The 22,242-nt window shown below is 39.0% G+C and overlaps 4 protein-coding genes across 4 annotated transcripts; 1 reads left to right on the top strand and 3 right to left on the bottom strand.

Annotated features, from left to right (window-relative positions):
- Nucleotides 1-2,433: 2,433 nt before the first annotated feature.
- LOC145465046 (uncharacterized) lies at nucleotides 2,434-3,261 on the bottom strand. The gene has a single exon (XM_081448849.1). The coding sequence runs from the start codon at nucleotides 3,259-3,261 to the stop codon at nucleotides 2,434-2,436; it is 828 nt and encodes a 275-aa protein (XP_081304975.1).
- A 1,055-nt stretch (nucleotides 3,262-4,316) lies between these two features.
- LOC145466780 (NACHT, LRR and PYD domains-containing protein 3-like) lies at nucleotides 4,317-10,843 on the bottom strand. The gene is made up of 4 exons (XM_081450493.1): nucleotides 10,603-10,843; nucleotides 7,465-9,408; nucleotides 6,546-6,657; nucleotides 4,317-5,394 (listed from the first exon to the last, which is right to left on the bottom strand). Exons 1-4 carry the CDS (start codon nucleotides 10,841-10,843, stop codon nucleotides 5,328-5,330), a joined length of 2,364 nt encoding a protein of 787 aa, XP_081306619.1. The 3' UTR covers nucleotides 4,317-5,327.
- A 139-nt stretch (nucleotides 10,844-10,982) lies between these two features.
- On the top strand, nucleotides 10,983-17,222 carry LOC145466804 (2,4-dienoyl-CoA reductase [(3E)-enoyl-CoA-producing], mitochondrial-like). Its single transcript, XM_081450514.1, has 8 exons — nucleotides 10,983-11,608; nucleotides 12,913-12,970; nucleotides 13,395-13,629; nucleotides 14,204-14,303; nucleotides 14,395-14,467; nucleotides 15,217-15,363; nucleotides 16,153-16,215; nucleotides 16,325-17,222. Exons 1-8 carry the CDS (start codon nucleotides 11,319-11,321, stop codon nucleotides 16,382-16,384), a joined length of 1,026 nt encoding a protein of 341 aa, XP_081306640.1. The 5' UTR covers nucleotides 10,983-11,318; the 3' UTR covers nucleotides 16,385-17,222.
- A 79-nt stretch (nucleotides 17,223-17,301) lies between these two features.
- LOC145466817 (cytochrome c oxidase subunit 4 isoform 2, mitochondrial-like) lies at nucleotides 17,302-20,214 on the bottom strand. Its single transcript, XM_081450528.1, has 3 exons — nucleotides 19,954-20,214; nucleotides 18,100-18,231; nucleotides 17,302-17,568 (listed from the first exon to the last, which is right to left on the bottom strand). The coding sequence occupies exons 1-3, from the start codon at nucleotides 20,147-20,149 to the stop codon at nucleotides 17,459-17,461; spliced, it is 438 nt and encodes a 145-aa protein (XP_081306654.1). The 5' UTR covers nucleotides 20,150-20,214; the 3' UTR covers nucleotides 17,302-17,458.
- Nucleotides 20,215-22,242: the final 2,028 nt, after the last annotated feature.

The raw sequence follows: 22,242 nt of genomic DNA, 5'->3' as shown, positions 1-22,242 counted from the left end.
TAATTAATCTGTTCGCCACTAACAAATCACGAGATTTCACTCAACCTCGGCCAATATAATAATTGTTAATTGTCCGCTACATGATATACGTGTTATCTGACCCAGTTTTTTCCCAGTAATTAAATAATAATAATAACTATTATAATTATAATATTTCTGTGGCTCAATTAGCTTGCGGCAAGAGATTATGATCATATTCTTTTGCTTATGGATGTGATCAAATGCGCTTTACAAACTATATGAATGATATGAATAATTACAAATAATTATTTACAATTCTAGTCTAAAGAAAAAGAAAACATATCAAGAACTATTCCTTATAGCAATTCTAAATATACAAAACTGTCATCGTCCCCTATTGCACTCGTTAGTTGCACTTCACCATGAACTATTTGTTATGAATGCGTCTTTTATATATCATATCACTGATCTGCGTTAGAAACGCAAACAGGGATTTAAAAAGAGTTGACGCCAATGTTGTGTCGAATTGTAGAAATCTCTACGCAAGAAAGTCTGCTGTTGTGCAATTTAGGCATTCTCTGACGTCATAGAACAGAGGAACACAGGCACATGTATACTGAGGGAACCTTTTTTGTTTTAAAAAAAGCGCTCGCCAGAGTCCGGTGAGCTTTGAGTTGAATTGGTACGGAAACAGTGTGCAATAACAGAACAAGAAAACATTTCAACAATTATTGAAGCTTTGTACTTCTCTGCGGAAAAAAAAAACACAAATGCGTAAGGTAGAATTGAACTGAGAGCTCTTGGATGACTTTATAATAAATGTTTTGTTATTTTTTTTTTCTAATTAGAAATTACATGTTTATTGTTAGAGGGGGACATGGTGCTTTACGGTGTTGCTATGTTGATTTTGCTGTGGTGATGCTGTGAATAAGGTGAAATAAAAGTCATGTATGTATGTTGCTTGGCTGAAGATCGTTTGCAACTGTACACTGAGGCACTGAAATTTTTCCCTTCAACTATTACATAAAAACAAAAGAGGTTGTTGGTTTTGAATATCACGCACCAAATTGCTTGAAATAAATAGTGGAAGTAAAACACTACAGATAAGGAAGCTGCATGAACTGTACAGGTTTTCTTGTTCTCTCACAATGCTCATAAAATCATGTTAGTTTACCGTACTATTGTTCTTATTGTCTAGCCAAATAAGAAAAGTGGTTAAAAGCAAACCGGACCGTAATTAAAAATATGTTCCCTAAAGAAACACTGAACCTAATGTATGGTGCGAACAGTAAATAAGTTGTGAAAATTTGAATATGGACGAAAACTGGAATACACTATATACATTTGCCAAGTTTCAAATTCGAAAGCTGAGGTGACGACGCCATTCTGTTTTAATTTCAATTGTGCAGCTGTCTCTGATGTGACCGCTCAACAAACTGAACAATTAGTCTGTTGGGACAAGCAATTGTTTTTCTTTTCAATTTCCGTAGGCGTGAATCTTTTCGAAAATTTAACGCCTGAAAGTCCTCCGAAATCTCTTTCTGCCAGATCGTTAGGATCATTTAGACCTCGCAGAATTAAGAGATGAATCTTTTGGCTTAGATTTTGGAAGTTTTAAAGACCTGTAGAAAGCTTGTTTTGTCCTGTCTTGTTTAATAAAGAACTGATAATGAACTACATAATTTTTCTCATCACGGGCATACGTGTTGTTGGTAACTCTGATAATAATTTCGTCGAAAAACACGATTACTTTTAAATGATCTTTTGGAAAGAGCTTCTAAACAGGATATCATAAGGTGGACTAGTCCAGATAAAACATCATTGTTCACTACTCATTTTATCGGCTCGATTGACCGCTCACATTAACATTCAGAGAACCCAATTGTTCATCTGCTGTTCCACGCGAATACATGTATATGTGGAGGAAAACGCGAAGCGACCAAGTTCCGCGTATTTTGGAGAACGCGAACGGCGAGAACGCGAATAAGTTGTGAGACAGATGACAGGGTGCACTGAACAAATCTATACAGCAGCGAAATTCGAAGAGAAAATATAAGTTTCTTTTCTACTGGACGTCGTCCCCGGCGACGCAGTCGTCATTGTTTAAGGTCCCTAATTCCAGTCATCAACTACAACTCGCGTGTGTAAAATTGCGCTTACTTAATTAGGTCCTGTTGTAACCAGGGTATTGTACATCTATGGTATTTGTAGTTTTTTTTCTCTGTCAGCTGAACCTCGAGAAGCCGTTAAGTTTACTACGAACAGATTTCTTAGCTCAACATTTTCTTACAACAATACTTGACTTCACGGAAGATGTAGGCTCATCTGGAACAATATCGTGCACAACTGATCAAAGATTTCCAACGAGCTTTAGCGCTCGTTGATTAATGCCTTTACTTACAACTTTCATACTGTCAGTGCTGATTAATTAAACACTACGAAAGCGTAGTTTTACCAGCGTTTCGCGAGCGCTCATTTCAGTCGCCTCTGCCGAACCTCTCGCACAGTTTTTCCAAGGACTTGCCTGAAGTGTTGGCTGCGCCAGATAATGAGGCAGGGATTTATAGTCGAACTCATAAACAAAATGGTAAACCCCCACGCCATTCTGCTCTCGTCTGCGCGACCCATGAAATCCAACACTATATCGGGAAAGAAACACGCTAAAGACGAGGCCACTAAAATGGCCGAGGTTTTGGCGGCTTCGCTTTCGTATTGCAGACTGGCTGTTTGCAGCTGGGTCGTGGGCGAACCTTCCAACGAAACGATTTTCGTCTTGTGCTGTTTCACCAGCCAGAAAAGCCCAACATAGCCTGCAATCCAAGCAAGTGTCATCGCTAGATGAACATAAGCTGCGACTAGTTTTCCCGCATCAGTGGCGAAAAAGACACCCACTGCTATCGACGCCACCCAAACCAGAGCGATTGCGATCAGAACTTGTTTCTTAGAAACGAGAAGAAAGTGGGCGAATGGGCGCGAAAGCGCTTTCATTCGGTAGAGCGTCATGGCTACTAGGTTTGTCGTAGAAGCGTGTAATGTGATGAATGCTATAATGGTGAAGACTAGTGCATAAGTGGAGCCTGTCTCGTCAGCGTTGTTCAGAATCGCGTGCACGTACATGGGTTGTGAAATCGCACAATTCATAAAGTCCGCAACGCACAGGCTCAGAAGCAGAAGATTTAAACCTTTTTGTAAGTTCGGGTTCTGAATGATGACAAACGCCACCACTAAATTCATCAAGCTTCCAAACACACTGAGCAGGGAATTGAAAACCGTGAGAAAAACGAGATTAGGTTCCGTCATCTTCAAACTCCAGAGTAAGACCCTCCCAAGAAGTCTACAACCGGCTTCACGCCAGCGGTAGTCATATGCTCTTTTCTGGTGTTAGGACCGGTGCTATAAATCATGAGTGTGGTTCTTGTAAATATTCCATATTTAGTCTTAGGATAAAGGATATTTAAATTCAGCATTATTATTCAGTCGATGAAATACGTAAATTGAAGGGCTGGCATCTCTTTCAGTAGAACGCGACAACGGGTAAACTGCTCACACGCGATCTGCTTGAACGCCGCTTACAGCAGATCAAGATAAGATCTTTAACTTCGACTTCAATTCTTTGCACAGTGTAAAATAGGACGCGTTTAGCACGGCAATTTTGACTCTTTCCTTGTGGTCTTTGGTAGTCAAATAAGCCAAGCTTTGACATTTATCTTAGCACATTGACACCTGCAGAACAAACATAAATCATTCGATGTCCAATGATCAGGAAAATTTAAATTAGTTCGTGAAACTGAAGATTCAGCAGCTGTTTTCCGTCATAGGAAAGCAAACTTTACAGCGGCTTAAAAGTTCTCTAGCAGATCAAACTCATCATAATATATTCCTTCTTTTTTATCACGATCTATCAGCACACGATTTTTTAAAACACGACAAGCGATAAAAAAGGGTTGGCAGGTGTTTTTCTTCACAGCTTTTCGCAAACGTAAGTGTATTACTGCAAGAAATTGCGCAAATTGGAACTCCGTTTGTCGGCAGTGGAGCATTTATTGTTAGCTTCAAGAGAGTTTAGCGGAAGGTTTAATTAATAGCCAACAGAGGAATATTGAACCATAAAGTTTCTCCTAATATGTGCGATTCGCGACTTTGTCGCACGTAACTCGACTCAGCGTTGAAAATCGACTGCAATAACCACCACTCTTTGTAAAATTCCAATAAAAAAAAATAAAGACAACATCAACAAAAGGAACAAAAGCGGTGCAGGTTGTTCTAGTCATCTCTTCGTTACCTAGCAACAATTTGACGTTGCACATATCGACCTCGTTTTCAGGGCACTTTCCTCTCTATCCACCAGGACACAATGACTGTTATTTCTTTATTGAATTACTATTTTAAAGCATTTCCAGCTAATAACTATTACTACTTTTAGGTATTTACTTCTAGAGACAAAATACCCTAAAACCATCGTGTGGCATAAGGTATAAGAATCCTATATGATAGATTTATGAAATAGAAAATCATTTAATAATATATAGATATTAAGGAAATAGCAAAAAATTTTTTAGTTCATTTTTGCGCGAGTGAAAATACTACTTTTATCTTTCACGTGTGAGAATATTGATGTCGTCATGGTTACGGACATGTCAGTGGGACATGTCAACGTCAGTGAGGTTGAATTTGACTTTTTTAACACAGAAAATAACATTTTGTTGAGGAGCAAACGAACTTATCTTCGCGTTACCTAATTTTCTAATTTAAACCTTCCTCAGCTAAGGTCACCATTGTTTCTGGGACTTTTAAAATCAATTAATAATGCAAGAGATGTCTTAGATTTGGATGTTTCATCAATACCTTGCAATATGATTCAACACGTGCTGATGGTACCTCTCACTTGTTTGCTGAGCTCTCTCGTGAGAGATACCATCATCACCAGAAGATAACATTAGTATCTCCGCGCGTTCATGTAATATCCTTAATGTAAGTACTTGTATAGGAATTTATCATTCGCGTGGACCACCAATGGAAAAAGATAATAAACTGCTAAGTGCACACGTTATTTCTTGACTGTCTTTGACTTTTTACAGTTCCTAACTAATAAAAAATAGCAGGTTTGAAAAATATCTCCATCCCCCGCTCCATTCAGATGGCACGTGTTCAAAGAGGAGAGAATATCAAAAATGTAGTCCTACTTCCAAAGATTTCATCAAAGGAAATTCTAAATAAAGAGATAATTTACATCAAGCATCCATGTCCAGATTATCGCCCTGTCGGCGTGGACACCTTGCTTGTGTTGTCATGCAACCCTTCTGAACATTCAGTGGATTATTTATTCTTGTCTTACTCTGGAGAAACTAGGTGTACTGATGTTGACTTTATGACACCCTGAGCTTGTCAAACTTGGCTGTATCTTGACCCACAGGAACTGCACTTTGACTGAGGCTAAGGGAAAAATAAACAAACTTTTAGCGCGGTTTGCTATCTAGACAGTGCTATCTAGGCAGTGTGTTGACATAGTCGTGCAAAACACGATTCTACGTATTGAAGATCTTATTAGTGAACTTGAAGTTTTCAAGTACAAGTTAGTGATTTATGAGGTTGACATTCTTTACCATGCTCTTTTTAGTCTGCACTGCAGGCGTTATTTTGAAAAGGAACGCTTGATAAACTAGGTTTTTGATGCCACCATCTTGGATTGTAATGAGATGCTTGACTGGTAGAGGGTTGGAGCAGAGAAGGGTGGGGGTTGGGGCACTTGAAATAACCTTCCCCTCCACCTCCCCCCTTGCCAATTTTTGCCTCCTCACATCTACTCCCTTAGCAAATTTTCCCTTGCCCCAGCCCTCTACAGTTACCAAATCCAAGATAGCGGCCTATTATGAAAATGTGTGCTCGCATGCTCAAAATATGCCTGCACTGCAGGCTATGCTCTTTTAAGTTAGTAAAACCACCGTGAGCTTATATCATTCTGAATACAGAGTGAAAAATTGAGATGTAAGGTAAAGTCTATGTCAGTCCCAAGTGGTGCATACCACCAACGAAAGCTTATCCTGGTTTCTGTGGCATTTAGAGACTAGGAGTATTTGAACTACTCCTCCCTGGATAGGATGCTACTCCACTGCGGGATTACCCCCCAGCATTAAATTTGCTAGCACCCATTTATACACTTAAGTGGAGAGAGGCACTGTGAGAGTGTCCAAGAACACAAGAACACAATACAATGACCCCAGCAAGGGCGCCAACCTGTACCACTTGATCATGGCTTGCTTATCAGCCGGACTCAAGTGAGTGACAGAAATCGAGCCTACGCTTGATCTGGAGTTCAGCATGCTAACCACCAGGCCACTGTGCCTCAGCAGAGGGTGAGGTGCGTCACCACCTAAATAGTGAGTGCACTGGATTGCAGAATGAGTGAACTGAGTTCAAGACCTGGATATCAGTTCACTGTAAACATTACTCTCTTCAGGCTTGGAGGAGAAATACTTATCAATGGTATTAATAAATTCTTAGGCAATCTGACAATATTTTGGAGGGTAATCTACAAGGGGTTTGCAACCACCTAGAGAGCACTAATATCTGTACTGTATACTCACTTGATTGTTTTAAGGCTGCCATGTGAATTGACAGCCTCCATTAATGAATTGAAAACTGCCTTAGACAATCCGGTAGAGCCATTTCCAACTGTCGACGAATGACTTTCTCCACCTTGACAAGTAATCAAAACAGTGCAAGTTAATTGAAGACAAGATTGAACACAAGAAAGTCGTAAGATAACTATACACCACCCAAAGGGCAAGTCCAAGGATATGCTGATGGTGTAATAGTGATCAACACAGTCAAGTATTTTCAGACTTGCAAAATCCCCACCACACTCCCATCTCATTTCATCAAATATCTCATGAGCGATGATTTTCAAGAATTAGTTGTAAAGGTATAGTCCACTTCTCTTGGAGGTGTCGTGGCCTCATGGTTAGTGTGCTCATCTCCAGATTGAGCGGCCCCGGTTTGAGCCCTGGCTGGGGGACATGGCGTTGTGTTCTTGAGCAAGACACTACTCTCACAGCGCCTCTTCCCACCCAGGTGGATAAATGGATACCGGCAAACTTAATGCTGGGGGTAACCCTGCGATTGACTAGCATCCCACCAGGGGGAAGTAGAAATGCTCTTAGTTCCTTCATGCTACATCAACCAGAACAAGCTCCTGCCTGTAAGCCACATGGCTCATATGCAGACTTTACCTAGTTACCTACCTATGGTCCATTCTAATCTTGTAGATTGGAGAACCAGGTAGCTAACTGGTGCAAGTTCATCATCTTTAAGAAGAGGCAGGGATATAGCTACACCCAATGAAAACAGTGATAATGTGATGCATTTCAACGACAAGAGGTCAAAACTTTTTCTGATGACTAGATAAATGAAGTCATCCATTCTCACAACTTTTCTTCTTGTATTTGCCCTGAGAGGCTTCTAAACATATAGCTGGCAAGTCAAATAGCATATGAGCAACCCTACCTGCTTGACTTTCTTCTGTCCCAGAAATCACTGGGTTACCAAGCTGCAACCCTTCCAACTTTGGTAGCAATGACAGTGCAGGGACTAACATTCCAAATCCAGCTTCTGAAATCTTGTTTCCCTGGAGATCCAGTTGACGCAAATTAGGAAGATCCTTGAAGGCTGAGATTAGAGACTCCAATCCATGATCAGTTAAAAGGTTGTGTGCAAGCACCAGCCTCTCCAAATGTGGCACAGAAGAAAGTGATTTTGCAAAAGCAGAAAAACCTTCATCCGTAATCATGTTTGACTGCAGGTGCACCTCTTGGATAGAGACCATTTCAGGAAAGAACCTTCCCAATACTTGAAGAGCTTGCTTGCCAACTTGACTGTGCTCTATCACCAAAGATGTCACTGAAGGGTTTTTCAACAGAAAGTACACCAGAGCTCTCACCCAGTAAGGGGTAGCATTAAAATGGTGCAGCGTGACCACACCAGGAGGCATTTGGGACCCTAGCTTATAAGCCAAGTTTCCCTGATGAGATTCATACAAAGACAGAATACAAACTTCAAAGAGAGACTGCCTTAAGCTCTCATCCTCGTCAACTTCAGCAGTACCTTCCAGGAGCAGAAGCTCAAAGACAGGTTGAAAGGCATCTCCCAACAACCCGGGAGTGAACAGAAAAAGCACAGAGCTTAATTCTGAGGACAGGCAGTTCATGATGTAAACACTGACTTGATCAAACACAGATCTGTCAGTAAATGCCTGCCTGATTTTGTGGCTTAACCAGAGTGCTGCCAGAAATTCTTGGTAAGATCTGTGAGAAAAGCGGCACTTCTGAACTGGTTTGAGTCTGGATGCACCCATCTCCTTTGACAAGAAACCAATGTCTAACGCACCTTTGTTGATGCATTTCTTCTCAAGCTCGGGTACATCAAAAAGCAATTGATCATTCAGCAATCCATTCAGGGAAATCTCTCCCAATGACAGAAGGCTTTGGAAGAGATCATCCGGAATATCTTGCAGTGAGGAGAGGCTGCTAGGATCAAAGCTGTCCTTGTCAGATTGTCTTGCATAGTGTCTTTTCACAAGCAAGAGGGTGAGCTCAATGAAAAGAGAGGTCATTGATGAAAGCAAGTCTGCTTGAGGCATTTCTTCCCAAATGGCACAAATAAGCATTGCAGTGAGTGGAATTCTTGCAATGTTCTCTGCAACAGGGTGCATTTCAAGCTGTGCTATCAAGCTCTCGGCCATGGGCACATCATCTTGAAAGTACTTGAGAACAAATTCATGGATGTTCTTGTTGGTAAAACCAGTTATCTCAATGCGAGAATCCATGAACCAGTGAACCCGTGACCCTTTACCAGGTCTTGAAGTCACAATGACGGTGGCATTCCTGAATATCTTCCCCATAATGAGGTCTTCCACATCTTGCAGTTGTGAAGGATTAACTTCATCATAGCCATCAAGAATGAAGAGAACTTTTTCTTGATTTGAGATGATATACTGGAAAAGATAATCTGCAGAAAAAGAAAAATCCCTTGGAAATAGCAACTCAAAGATGTCACTCTTCAAGTTCCCTTTCATTTGTTTGAGTTCAATAAAAAGGACAAGCTCAAAATGCTGTAGGTTAGGATTTCTGCATGCCCAATCATACACCATTAATGATGCAAATGTAGTCTTGCCTACACCTGCTTGGCCCTCAATGAGGATACGCCTCTGCTTGGAAGAATGTGAGCGAGGTTGGAAAATCTCAAAGTAAGACTCCAAGGGTTCTTTCTTAGTGCTTCGTCCATGCTGCGTTTGCGTGATCATCTGGAGGTTGGTGTAAATGTGTTTGATGTGAATATAAAATGATTTATTCCATGCAAGGGGCTGTAGCCATCCAATTACATCTTTGTAAAGGTCAAACAGAGTATCTTGCATTACACTCAATGGAGATGAGTGATCCTCTCTGGCATTTCCTGCAAACCAAAGGAACATTATTGTTTACACAATCAAATACAACTGGAAAAAAAATTAGTCCCCAGACAATTAGCCTCAACCAGAAGTCAATTAGTCCCTACTTAAATCAATTATCCCGCTGAGTCGCTCATGACTCAGGAATGTTTGATAGTTGGGAGGGCTTTGTAATATCAAAGCCCACTTAGCAAGACAACATGGTAACGCTTGGCGAGAAATAAAGGAGTGTAATAAGTAATAGCAATTGGATTGAGTGGAGTACAATTCAGGGAGTAATTGCGCCAGTAATTTCAAAATTGGATGAGTGTGAAGCATGAGGCAAATTTGAAATTACGAGCACGATTACTCCCTAAATTGTACGACACGAGGTCCAATTACTAACTAATCGTATTTATAACAAAATTTCAGAATTATAAATGTCTTTAGAGGACTTCTTTTGAATGAAAACGTCTGTAACGCTTTTCATAAGTGTTGTTGTTGTTGTTGTTGTTGAAAACTGTAGGCAACAGTGTGAAGGAAGCCAGCACACGTAATTGATGAACAAATCATGTGGGTATCCAATTATGAAAAGTTCCAGTTGGGTACCTGTAATTGGACACCCATGTGATCACATGCCAATTACGTGACAAAAAGGTGCATGGAGAACCAATCACGATCAAGAATTTTGCTATAGATACGATTAATAAAGAAATTAGGTTTAAATGTACCTGGTTAATTTTCATTCTTCTCAGACTACAATTGAAAAACCTTGTTCCTCCATCACACCCATTCCTCTGACAACACCCATGCTTGGCTGAACAAACAGGTCTGCAGTTACAAAACTATATCATATTGACAAGAAGAATAAGGCCCATGCCAAAGGCCGAACTTTACTGGAGATGAACTAAACTGAGCAATTAAGTTCATGATAAGTTCGACATTTGACCCAACTGAGTTTGTCTGACTGAATTTAGATCGACCAACAAGTGCTAACCGTCTGCTTCAGACGGGTAGACCGGGCCTAACTAAATTAAGGCAATTTTTTTTTCTTGGGGGGGGGGGGGGAGCTGATCGACTTCAGGTTGAGGCCTGATCGATTTACCTCCAAATTGTTAGAGCTAGTTGCTACCGCAAATCGACAACCGTAAGTATAAAAGCAACTGTTTCATGATAGATTGCCAAGCCACCGTGAATATTAAGATGGTTACAACCCCTACCTAGCAAGCTATCCCTCAGTTCCAAGCGATTTATTCCGCCTAATATGGCTGCCAGAAATTCCTTGTTATCCGGAGTTAACAAGTTCCTGTTTTCAAGCTCATCAAACAACTCCAATGGCCTTTTAATTTTTTCCAATACTCCAACAGGAATGTGCTGCTTGCAAATGAACTTCAACTCTACAAGCTCTCGATCAGTGATCTCGTTGGACAGTGACAACAATTTCACGCGAAATGGATCCATTGCTCAGAAGTATATTATTCTATCAGATTCTACGGAGTTGTTCTGTTGCCTTAGGTGCAAGCATCACTCCGACCTCATGTTGCTTTCCACGTTGGAAATACGTGATGGTGTGACCCATGAAAGAGACGCATCCATTACATTCTGAAATAACTGAGAGAATTCGCACTCAAAATAAATATCCAGCGCGCAAGAATCACGAAACGCAAGCGTGACCGGGCAACGTAGAACTGATTGAAGGACTGGGATAAAGTTTACACAGAGTTTGGCTGTAGGATGGGCTCGGGAACATCATTTATAACGAAAACGAATCTTAAAGGAAGAGACAGAACTATTCCAGTTTTAAATTGATTTTGTGATTAGTAAACTTAATTTGCAATAAAAAAATTCTTGATCAAAAATCTTGAAACGCACAAAATATGGGATCAACAATCGTTATAGGGGATACCCCCTGAGTACACTTTCAATTATCTACAAAATGGCGGCCGCGATGAGGGTAACTTGTTGTTTTCGGCGGTTGATTGTCAGAACAAATCCATTTGGACCAGAACATTCACTTTTGACCAAAATTAAGAACAAAAGAAACTTGAGCTCAAGCGTAAATCACCTTTCAAGTGGAAGTTATTTTCCCGTGCGGAGTGACTGCATGCTACCTGAAAATTGCTTTGAAGGCAAGGTCGCTTTTGTCACTGGCGGAGGGACAGGTTTGGGAAAAGGAATGGTCAAAATGTTGTCTGAACGAGGTGCCACTGTCGTCATATCCAGCAGGTGCTATTGTTAACTTAATTTAAAGCTCAGCGATTTTAAAAAAGAATAATTAAATTAAATTTTGAAGCAAATCAGGTTAGGATGGCAGGGGATGGGTTGGGGTGATTGGCTGCACCCCCCCTCCCGGGAGGGCAGTGGCGGATCTAGGGGAGGAACCCAAAGGCCCCCCTTTATTTTGGGTAAAAAAAAAAAATCACAGAAGGAATAGAAGCCGGCAGGGCAAGCAAAAAAACTGGGCTTCTCCTTAGCTCAAGGTCTAGATCTGCCACTGGAGGTGTGTTCAAAGAAAGAAAGAGTAAGGGAGGTGACACCATGAGTTAAACCTCCAAAAGTACCATATGATTAATATACCCTCCCTCCCCCCTCAAAAAGATAATAAACTTAGCATGTGAGTACTGTAGTGTATGTAAGTCTTAGATCATTGTTATTACTTCACAATAATGCTTTCTTGGCCCTGTACACAGGCATCCGGATATTTTTGAATCCGCAACTTTTTCTTTCTGGATTAAAAAATTTCCCTGTCCGCGCGTAGCATATTCAAATCGTATTTACCTGTCCACATGCATCCGATGGTATCCGGATTCACTGTAGAGTAACTAGGCCTACACGTTGTGCTGCCATATTGGTTTATTGTTCGGTAAGAGACTGGACACGATTTTGCTACGTTATTGGACTTGAAAATATCTGGATTCACCATCCACATGTTATCGGATTCATCGCAGATTTATTTTTTTTTCCACTCTGGAGAGCGTATTCAAAAATATCCAGATTTGCTGCTGAATTTGCCGGATGCTTGTGGACAGAAGCTGTATCCGGAAAGAAAAAGTTGCGGATTCAAAAATATCCAGATACGTGTGGACGGGGCCTTAGTAAGTAATCTGGTTGGTTGGCTTAAGTTCACTACATCTCAGATAAACATTCAGCCTAATTGTCATACTCATGCTTTCTCAAGTTATAATTTGTGTGCTGGCTTACATTTATGAGTGTGAATGTGGGCATCGAAATATTTTGAACATATTTTTATAAAGGAAAAATTATGTTAAAAATTTGCTCATGATTTTTCAGTGAATTTTATTAGATTCAATAGTCAAGACGCCCTAGCCTGTGTACACAGGGTATAGTGTGCAATAAAATACTCAGAATGATGCACCTCATGTCTTACCATGTGTTTCAAATTTCCCACATACTCAAAAAACATAACTACTGGTATATACACTGAGGCACATACCTTAGTAATTTAATTTTGTGCACTACAAAATTTTCAATTTTACTTGTACATAATTTTGTATTAAAATTATTCACAGAAAGCTTGAAGTTCTTGAAAAGACAGCTGAAGAAATCTCCAGAGACACTGGAAACAAAGTCAGTGTGTACTAGACTACAAAATATACATGAATTCCATGTGCATGAATGACATTAATTAATAAGCAGTTTTAATCACTGTCCATGAGAAAGAAAACCTATACCTGGACAATATTAAGTCATTAATATTATTATCTGTGTGTGACATCATGTTGGGACAAGTTGCTGCAGTGGTTTTAACAATGACCTTCCACTTTGCCCTACCCCCCTCTTGCACCCCTCCCCCCAAGTGAAAAAAAGAGAGATCAAATGGATTGGTGAGACCTGTGAAATCTGGGTAAAATGTTGCAAGACACATGATTTTTTAAGGACTATTCACCACCCCCTGAAACAATATATCAAACATCACAAATTTTGTTTATCAAACCAACCTCTAGTGTATGTTTTTCTTTTTAACTGTAGACTGACAGGTTTCAATTTGTAGGTTTTCCCTGTAGCCACAGATGTTCGAGATCCGAGTCAAGTGGCAGCCGCTGTGGACTTCTGCGAGAAAGAGTGTGGCCTCCCTGATATAATCATCAATAATGCAGCAGGGAATTTTGTGTCTCCAACGGAGAGATTGTCTCCAAATGCATGGAAAACAGTGATTGATATTGTTCTGAATGGCACAGCATTCATAACTCTGGACATTGGCAAGAGATTAATAAAAGCACAGAAAGGTAATTAAATGACTTGATCATTTTCCCAGGATCAGAAGGTCTATTTGATCTTTTTCTGAGGGCAGAATAGTCCATACACAGTGATGATGAACTAACAAGTCTTCATCATTATCCTGAAAAGTTAACACAGACTGAGCTTTCCTGTTTCTGATATGGTGTCCCTGAAACTCGGAGAGGGTAGTAACCCTTACCCTACCTAGAAACTGCTTTGTTTTTTAAAAACATTTCAGATTTCCAAATGTTGAATTCCACTTGTCAAGAGACAAATAGGACAGATTTTATCTGGTATAAATTAAAACTGACCAGAGTTGTCAACCGTATCCAAATTGGTCAAAATCTCTGTCGAAGTTTTAGACCAAATGGCTAAAAGCCACACCCTTTGGCACCACATGTGATCCATCCTAAAACCTGAAAACGAACACAAAATCTCCAGTACTGATATCACTTTATATCTTTCATGTTTCGTAATTAAAATTTTAGTGTTTCATGTTTAGCAGGTAATTGATTTTTAACCATGATACCTCTTTCCTGGCTCGATTGGAAGTGAATGGGATCTGTTTCATTTGTTTGTCAGGTGCAAATTTCTTAGCCATCACCACCATCTATGCCAAGTCTGGTTCAGGTTTTGTCGTACCATCAGCTGCTGCCAAAGCCGGTGTAGAGACCATGACCAGGTAATACACTGTAAACACCAGCATACAAATTCTGCTCTGTGAACAGTAATAATTATTGAGAACAATTATTGTTCTTTGTACTTCTTTTTAGATCACTTGCAGCAGAGTGGGGTAGATATGGGATGAGGTTTAATGCCATAGCTCCAGGACCCATTGAAACCAAGGTATTCAATTAAATATTGTTAGCATCAGAGTATTTTGCATGCTTTGCATGCCTATGTCCAGAAGTGCTGGAATTTGTTTCAATCTCACGACGTAATCTATTGGTTAGTCATTGGGCTAACATGAGCAGTCATGTTTTATTTAAGAAATAGAAAACATGTACCGTGTTTCTAGCGAGTTATAGAAACAAGTTAGAGTGAAAGTTTGGGAGAATGAGAAATGCTGTGGGAACACAGGCCATTAGGAAAGTGTTTCCACAGCTTTTTCAAACTCTCCCAAATTTTCACAAGTGTTTCTTTTACTCCATAGAAACATGGAGAACACTCTTTCTATTTCTTTTAGAAAATGCCATGACGAAAAAAAGAAAAACGACTTGTTTTCTTTGATCAAAATGTAAATTCTCTTTGCTTGCACCATCATTACGTCAACAGCTCGTGCTAGTTCTGTGTTTCTATCGAGTTATAGAAACACAATTTTTAACCAATCAGCAAGAGTATTTTCTTAGGGCCGTTTTCTAAATGCCTTTATTGGTTGGTTTGTGACACTAATGACAGTGCTGCACCAGTATAATAATTATAGGCAGGTAATGCGTGGAGAGAGCTGTGTGGCTGTTAGTAGCTTTTGCACACATCTTTCAAACATATCACTGCACCTTTATAATAATTAATATTATGTTATTTGTTGTTACTGAATTTATGCTCTTATTGCTAACAGTAAATAAAGATTTTACAAGGTCCTAATGTGTTTTTAGGGTGCTTTCAGCCGATTAGATCCCCAAGGAAGTTTCAAGTCAGTAGCTATTGAACGCATCCCAGCTGGCAGACTTGGCGAGATCCCAGAGTTAGCAAACCTTGCAGCTTACCTTGTCAGTGATTACTCCAGCTGGATGACAGGAGAAGTATGCATTTATCATGAAATATCATTGTCATAGTGTTCATCCTTTAATTTCAGTGATCAATTCTAGTATGCAAAAACATTTTCTTTCCATGTCATCAAGTACACTGCCCTGCAAGGAGAGTCTTCTTGGAGACTCTGCTTGCAGGGTACAAGCTGATACAGGTGACGACAATGAAGAAAATCATTGAACCTATCTTTGTAAATGTTACATTAATTTAATGAAGTGTTTGACAGTCTGTGATGAGAATGGTTAGTAAATAGTCACTAACAGTCATGACAAACTTGCAAGCACGGGATGCAAGGTTTGCCAAAACTGATTATGGTTCCTGCCTCTAGCTAGTTCTTCAAAAAATGATCAAGGGTGGTATTTGGAAGTGACCATGCAGTTGCTGGCATGTACCATAATTTGAATATTATAAGCCACAGTTAGTTTTCACAGAGTTCACTTGCAATTTTCTGGTGAAGCAGATGGCTCAGGCTATGCGTAATTCTAAAGAGACCAAGGGGCAGTCCGTTGGGACAAGGAAAATGTCACATGTGATTGAAGGCATTCTTATTTTGAGAATAAGAACACCTGATCACAGGTTTCAAGAGGAAAATGGAAGACAACTGGGAGAATGGATTCAAATAGGAGAAAGAAATACTTAATATTTTTTCCGGCAATTATGATGGACAGATAGTGGGGCAAGCCAAATCTCAGATTTTAATTTATTTTCTTTTCAAAATACTTTGCTAGCTAATTCAATATACACCATTCTTTGCAATAATAAAAATCATTGCATTTTTGCAGGTTATTGCATTTGATGGAGGAGAGTATGTCTCTATGGCTGGTGAATTCAATGAGTTCAGAAAGGTAGATACTTCATGACTGTCATAATTCTCTTTCTTTGTTTGCATGTTGTGAGCTGTCAAACTTCAATAACTCTTTTAAACTTTTATTTTCATGCCTTTTTCACTTTTAGATTCCAAATGAACAGTGGGACCAGCTGGAAGCAATGATCAGGAAAACAAAGGGCTCTTAAACATTATGTTTACAGTACCTCATGAGATTTATCAAGGCCTGGAGGGCATTGCTTCAAGTCAGACTAAGAAATCAATTCTATGAACAGTCAATTTATTGTGGAACTGTCATCACAACTAAGTTAAAATAAGGACACAAATTAAAATAGAAGTTGCCCCCAAAAATCGTTCAGTGCAACTTCTGTTTTTGTACTCTTCTTAGTGTAAGACAGTTTATGGACTGCTATATTTTACCTTGCATCACTGTGGTTTTCAAAGAATAAAGTTTATTATATTATATTGACTTTTTGAGCTGTTTCTGCCTCCAAACTTGACAACACAAAAACCTCCCCTCCCTATAGTAGAGAAAAAACATTTCACTTTTCTTCCTTGTTATAAAGTGGGCAGTCATTAGAGTAACTGAAAGCAAAGAACTACATTTCCCAAAAAGTGATTCTTAAAAAATTTCAACCCAGTTCTTGTCTCTACTCTTCTTTGAGTTTGGGAGGCGAGAAGGGATTGGAGAGAAAGAGGCACTTTGGGAACAAGGTTTTAATAAATCTATTGACAGAATGTGACACAACAATCACAAGAACCAACTTCATAACTCTGACTCCACTAAAACTTTCAAATTGAAAAACCCACTGTTCTTGTCCGCTGTCATTTTGTAATGATTGCATTTACATGTCATAAAATTCTGTCCCAAAAGCTTGTAAGACAATCTTGTTTTCCTGTTATTTCAATTCCAGATTTCTGTCCTTAGATTTAACTTAGTAGCACCAAATTGATGATAAATTGACCACACAAACATGCATACCTAGCATCTGAGTCAAAACAAGAAATGCGAATGAAAAAACCTGCAGTCTAGTGAGGGAGTAGAGAAATGTGCACAAATAAGCCTAAAACATATTTGATTAAAAAAAAATGACATACAACCATAACAATTAAAAGTGCAGCAATGCTTTATTACTACGTCCTTTATTTACACATAATTAGCTGAGCATACAGTCAAACAAAGATATTTCGAAATTCGTAAAATTACCACAAACTAAAGCAGGCTTAGAACAAAGTTGAGCATGAAACAACACTGTAAATGTTTACTGCTTGGAGCCTATTCCACTGATGGGGTTTGACCTCCGTTTCTTTGCCAACTTGACAGCTTCAGCTTGCCACTCAGGAGTGAGTGTGCGGGGCTTCTCTGGACCAACTAAGACATGAAAAAAAAAATATATATCATGCTTAGTGTGTGACAGATTGAAAACCAAAGTCAATGTAGGGTGTTATGATGCACGCACTCAAGAGAATTACGAGGACTACAAATAACCAGTTAAACCTGTTTGCTAGGGTACCATTATCATAAAAAATCTGTAATTGTTTAAAGTTATTTTTACTCTGTGGAGTGGATAATGTCGCATACAATGCACAGATGCAATGATGAGGCCCCATTAGGGAAGGTTTGACAATCCCGCATCCTGACACGGTTAATTTTTGACCTAAGTATCCCCAATCCTTTTAATTCCAATTGAATATCAAATTAACGATATTTCCACTTGATATTTCCATTTTATCTGATTTAAATATTCCATATCCCATTAATTTTTTCCTCCAAAGATCCTGTACCCTATTAATTTGTTACCCAAATAATCCCGTATCCTGGAAATGCCTCATAGGGCCTCAATGACTGAATATTAATCACACTGACTGAAAATTACTAGTAGTAGGAGACCACTGTACTCACCATACTTCCTGAGAAATGAAAACAAACCAACTGATACAGCCAAAAATAAAGCAAGCATTCCAATCATCTTCTTCATATATGGTTCTTGAACTTTTTCCTCTGCAATGGTTTTTACAAACTGGGCTCTGTATACTTAAGAGAAAAATTACATGTATGTCAATATACCTTGTCAGAGAATCACACCCGGTTTTCTAGGTAGGCAAGTATATCAGGAAACACGGTTTTTTGGTGATCCAGCATCCACCAGATTATAATTTCCCAACGTGTTACAATTAAAAACTTTAGTGCAGAGCAAACCTATAAATTGAAAGGAGACTGCATTTTGTTGTGAAGTCTTGAATCAACAAACGTTCCAACAGTCATCAGAATCCTGAGTAGTAAGGAGACTTTTCTTTGCTTGGTTTAATTTGTAAGAACTGGTTCTGCATACACTAGCAAAGTTTTTATTTTGATTGTACATATTAACCTATTGATGCCTGTGCCGCCCATAACTGCCTCTGATGAGTGTTGGCCTTTGTTACACTTCTGACATCATCACCTTTAACCAAAATTGGCATCACTGATACTCAAGTTCTGCAGGAGGAAAAGATCTTTCCAACAGTGGTGTATTGATTGATTGAATTCTTGATAAATCGTGATTATGACCATTCGGTTTGATTCCCAATCCTTTGATTCCACATTTCGATTTTGGTTCGACTTTTTGCATACCTTTCCCAGAGTGCCCTCAGGGAGTTATTACATTGTGAAATCAGAATCCTGAACTCTTTAAAATGTGCGTTTTTGATTGATGAGTAAAGACATCTGCAGTTCATGCACCATTTTTTGTTGTGTGGTAAAAATGTTGCCGTTCTACCACCCCTTGAGAATTTCCAAATATGCCAACCATGTGTGACACGCTCATTGTATCCTAAAATTGAGGGTTTAGGGTTGTATGTTGTTTACATTGTGCATCAAAATCGAAAAGCAATCATGGAAATTGAATCAAATCACAAGGAATATGAATTGTTACACCCCTACTTTCCAATGATACCTCTAATATATATGAGCACAAAAATGCTCAGAAAATGGTGTGAAAAAATCAAAGCAAAATTTCCCTAAGCTACGTTTGGCTACTCCGTGGTAAGGATTTTCCATCTCGATGATGCTTTCTCAGAAATTCTTAAACTGGAAGCAAGCCCAGAAGAAGGTGAACTAAAAAGTGATGCTAGTGGAAAGAAATGCATGCTATCATGTTGCAAATGCCTTTTTGAGTAGATTGGAGCTTATTTGGCTCATATTCAGGCTGAAAAAGTCTAAAAAAGGCGTTTTTTCCAAAACGCTCCAGGTGAAAATGGGTTAAAGTTGTATACAATTCAACAAACATAACATTTTTTGTACATGTAAAATGAATAACTTCTCGCAGATGAAGTCTGCTTGCTCTCATATAATATGCAAAAAAAAAAGTAATTTTTTTTTCACCTACTGAAATTCTTATATCACCTCGATACTTTCACTCTTGCCTTGAAGATGATGTTAGGAAAATCAATAAGCCGTCGTACGATTATAATTTTAATAGTTCCACTGAGGTTTTTAAGCAGACCTTTAATTTAATCGCATGAATTCTGCACACGTTAAGTTAACAATGATAATGAAAGGATTAAGCAAGTCTTCAGCTTGTATTTAACCTCACACATTTATTTAACATTCGAGTATTAAGGCGACCCAGTTGGCTAATGAACCAATATTACGAACACGGCTATTAAAACAATTTTAATTCATCTAAAACACCAAAATGAATTCGATTACTTAACCATTAAGTAAAACGTAAAATAGTAGTCACTACGCTCTTATGTAAGCTCGAATCAGAAGACTTACAATCTATTTTTTCTTCTTTTGTAAGCTCGGTCCACGGACCCTTCTCCTTGGCTTGCAGCGCTGCTAATTCAGACCCATACTCTCGTCTAACCGTTGGAACAGGCTCATATCTCCGTGCAGCCGACGTCTGGATTTGTCTACAAGCAATTCTAGCGTAAAGTCGAGGGAGAGCACCCATTCTCAATAAACTTGCCATGATAAAAGTTTTGATGGCCCAACTCCAACAAGATGGCGGAAGACTAACGCTAATAACGCGCGGTGAGTTGTGGGTCATCTCAATATTTCTTCATGTACGAAGTACCGACTCGTACCTGGGGGTCCAACGCAAAATCATTGCAAGCACTTGTTTTGGTGTTTCGAGGAGGTGATAGAAAGGATCTGATTTATGCTGTGGGGCCAATGCTTTCCGCTAACTGGACAGACATAACAAATTCGGTCTAACATATTTTCGTGTGTATTTGGAGTACCCAAACTTGGATATCCAGCTGTCCAAATCTCCTGGCCCCAACCCAGTTCCCGCAGTACTCCTTTTAAGGGACGGACCATCAGGAAAGTGATGGGGGGGGGGGGGGGGGGGGAGGAGGGGGGCGGGTGGGAGTGGGGAATTTTCAGCTTACACATTTTTTTTCCGCTCGCTACTTGTGCAGGAATTTTTTTTTCAGGTGAAACCCTCTGCACGAATTTTTTTTTTTTCAGACAAATAGTGCTTTTTTTGGAACAGTGAAATCTTGATTCATTATCTATGATTTGGTGCTTTATAAATAATTCTACACTCACAACAGATCAAAGGATGCAGGCCACTTTCAATGCAAAATCTTTTCGAAAATGTACACACAGTGAGAGAGGAGGAAGCCACTTGGAGTGGACGGCTTCCCTGTGCATTTTTTCAGTCCTGCCCTCTGGAATTCCTCTCCCACAGCCCATCATAACAATGCCATACTCCATTCACCAAAACAGCCCCTCTATAGTGCCCTCCACTCCAAAATGTCAATCCAAAAAGAAGGTACCTGTTTAGCAAAAGTGAAATATTCAAATGATTCTCAAAAGTTATTTAATATTTATGGTGCTCTGTAATAACTTAAATGAACTTAGGCTTCATTTTACTAAAAAAAAGAAAGTAAATGTAAGACTCACCTTTTGTGTGAGAGTTCCACATAGTCTGGTTCAAGGGAATAAGACCCATCCTCTAATTTTTATTGTGGGCACAAATAATGTTGTAGAATATTTACAAAGATACCTGATTCTAATATTTATTTATTACAAATTTTATTTTATTATTTTTATTGTAATACAGCATACATTTTATGTTGAGAAGACAGTTCTGAAGTGGCGTGACGCACGAATAGCGCGCACGCACACGGAAACATTTTAAATTTAGGTTATGTGTACGTTTATTACGCGTACAAATTTAAGTTTCGAGGACGTTTACCAGCAGAATTTTGGACAGTTTCCAGTGAGCAGTTGTTATGCCTTTTAGAGAGTTTTGTGCCGTTTAGAGTTTACCGTTTTACTGATTTTGTAGTGTTTTAGTCAAGTACCATTCCGTTTCCCGCTCACGATCAGTGTATGTTGTAGGTACACTAGCTGCAATTTAAAACAAAAACAAGGTTCTAATTGTCTCCTTTCAATAGGAAGGAAATGATTTTTGTTTATTCATATTGTGCTTGGTAATATTGTTGATTTCTGAATGACATTTCTGGCTATTGTAGTATGAATTAATTTATGTCACCTTATATTTGTTATTTCATGCAGTGTGAGGAAAACACTTCAGTACAATGTTAGATGTCTTTATTTATTAATAATAATATAGCAGGGCCTGGGGTAAGGCCCCAAGAATATTTTGAATAAGAATTATTTTTAATAGACACTGGCAAATTTTATATATTAAATAAAAGTCACAATTGGACCTTCTACATGAATATTTTTTCTTTACCTCCTTTGCACGAATTTTTTTTTCTTGGCATTTTCCCTTGCATGAATTTTTTTTCGGTTTTTTTCCCCAACCCCCCCCCCCCCCATCACTTTTCTAATGGTCCGTCCCTTATATGAGCTATATAGGTATGTGCGGCACCAAAGATTAAAGGGTATGGTTTTTCAGCCGTCAATAGGGTATCGATTTTAGCTGATTTTGGCAATTTTGGTCATAAATAGAGTATGGTATTTGCACTCTAGCCCTGATATAGGTATGTTTTTGAGAAGAAGCCACTTTTTCATCATTATCGAAAAGAAAATCAACAAAAGCCCTTCACAAATTATGTTTAGGGTAAGGGGTAATAGTATAATAGGGTA

The sequence above is a fragment of the Orbicella franksi genome, chromosome 13 (genome assembly GCF_964199315.1).
Source record: "Orbicella franksi chromosome 13, jaOrbFran1.1, whole genome shotgun sequence".
Taxonomy (NCBI): Eukaryota; Metazoa; Cnidaria; class Anthozoa; order Scleractinia; family Merulinidae; genus Orbicella; species Orbicella franksi.
The sequence above is the reverse complement of the archived record's forward strand: the minus strand, read 5'-3'. Positions and strand labels throughout refer to the sequence as shown.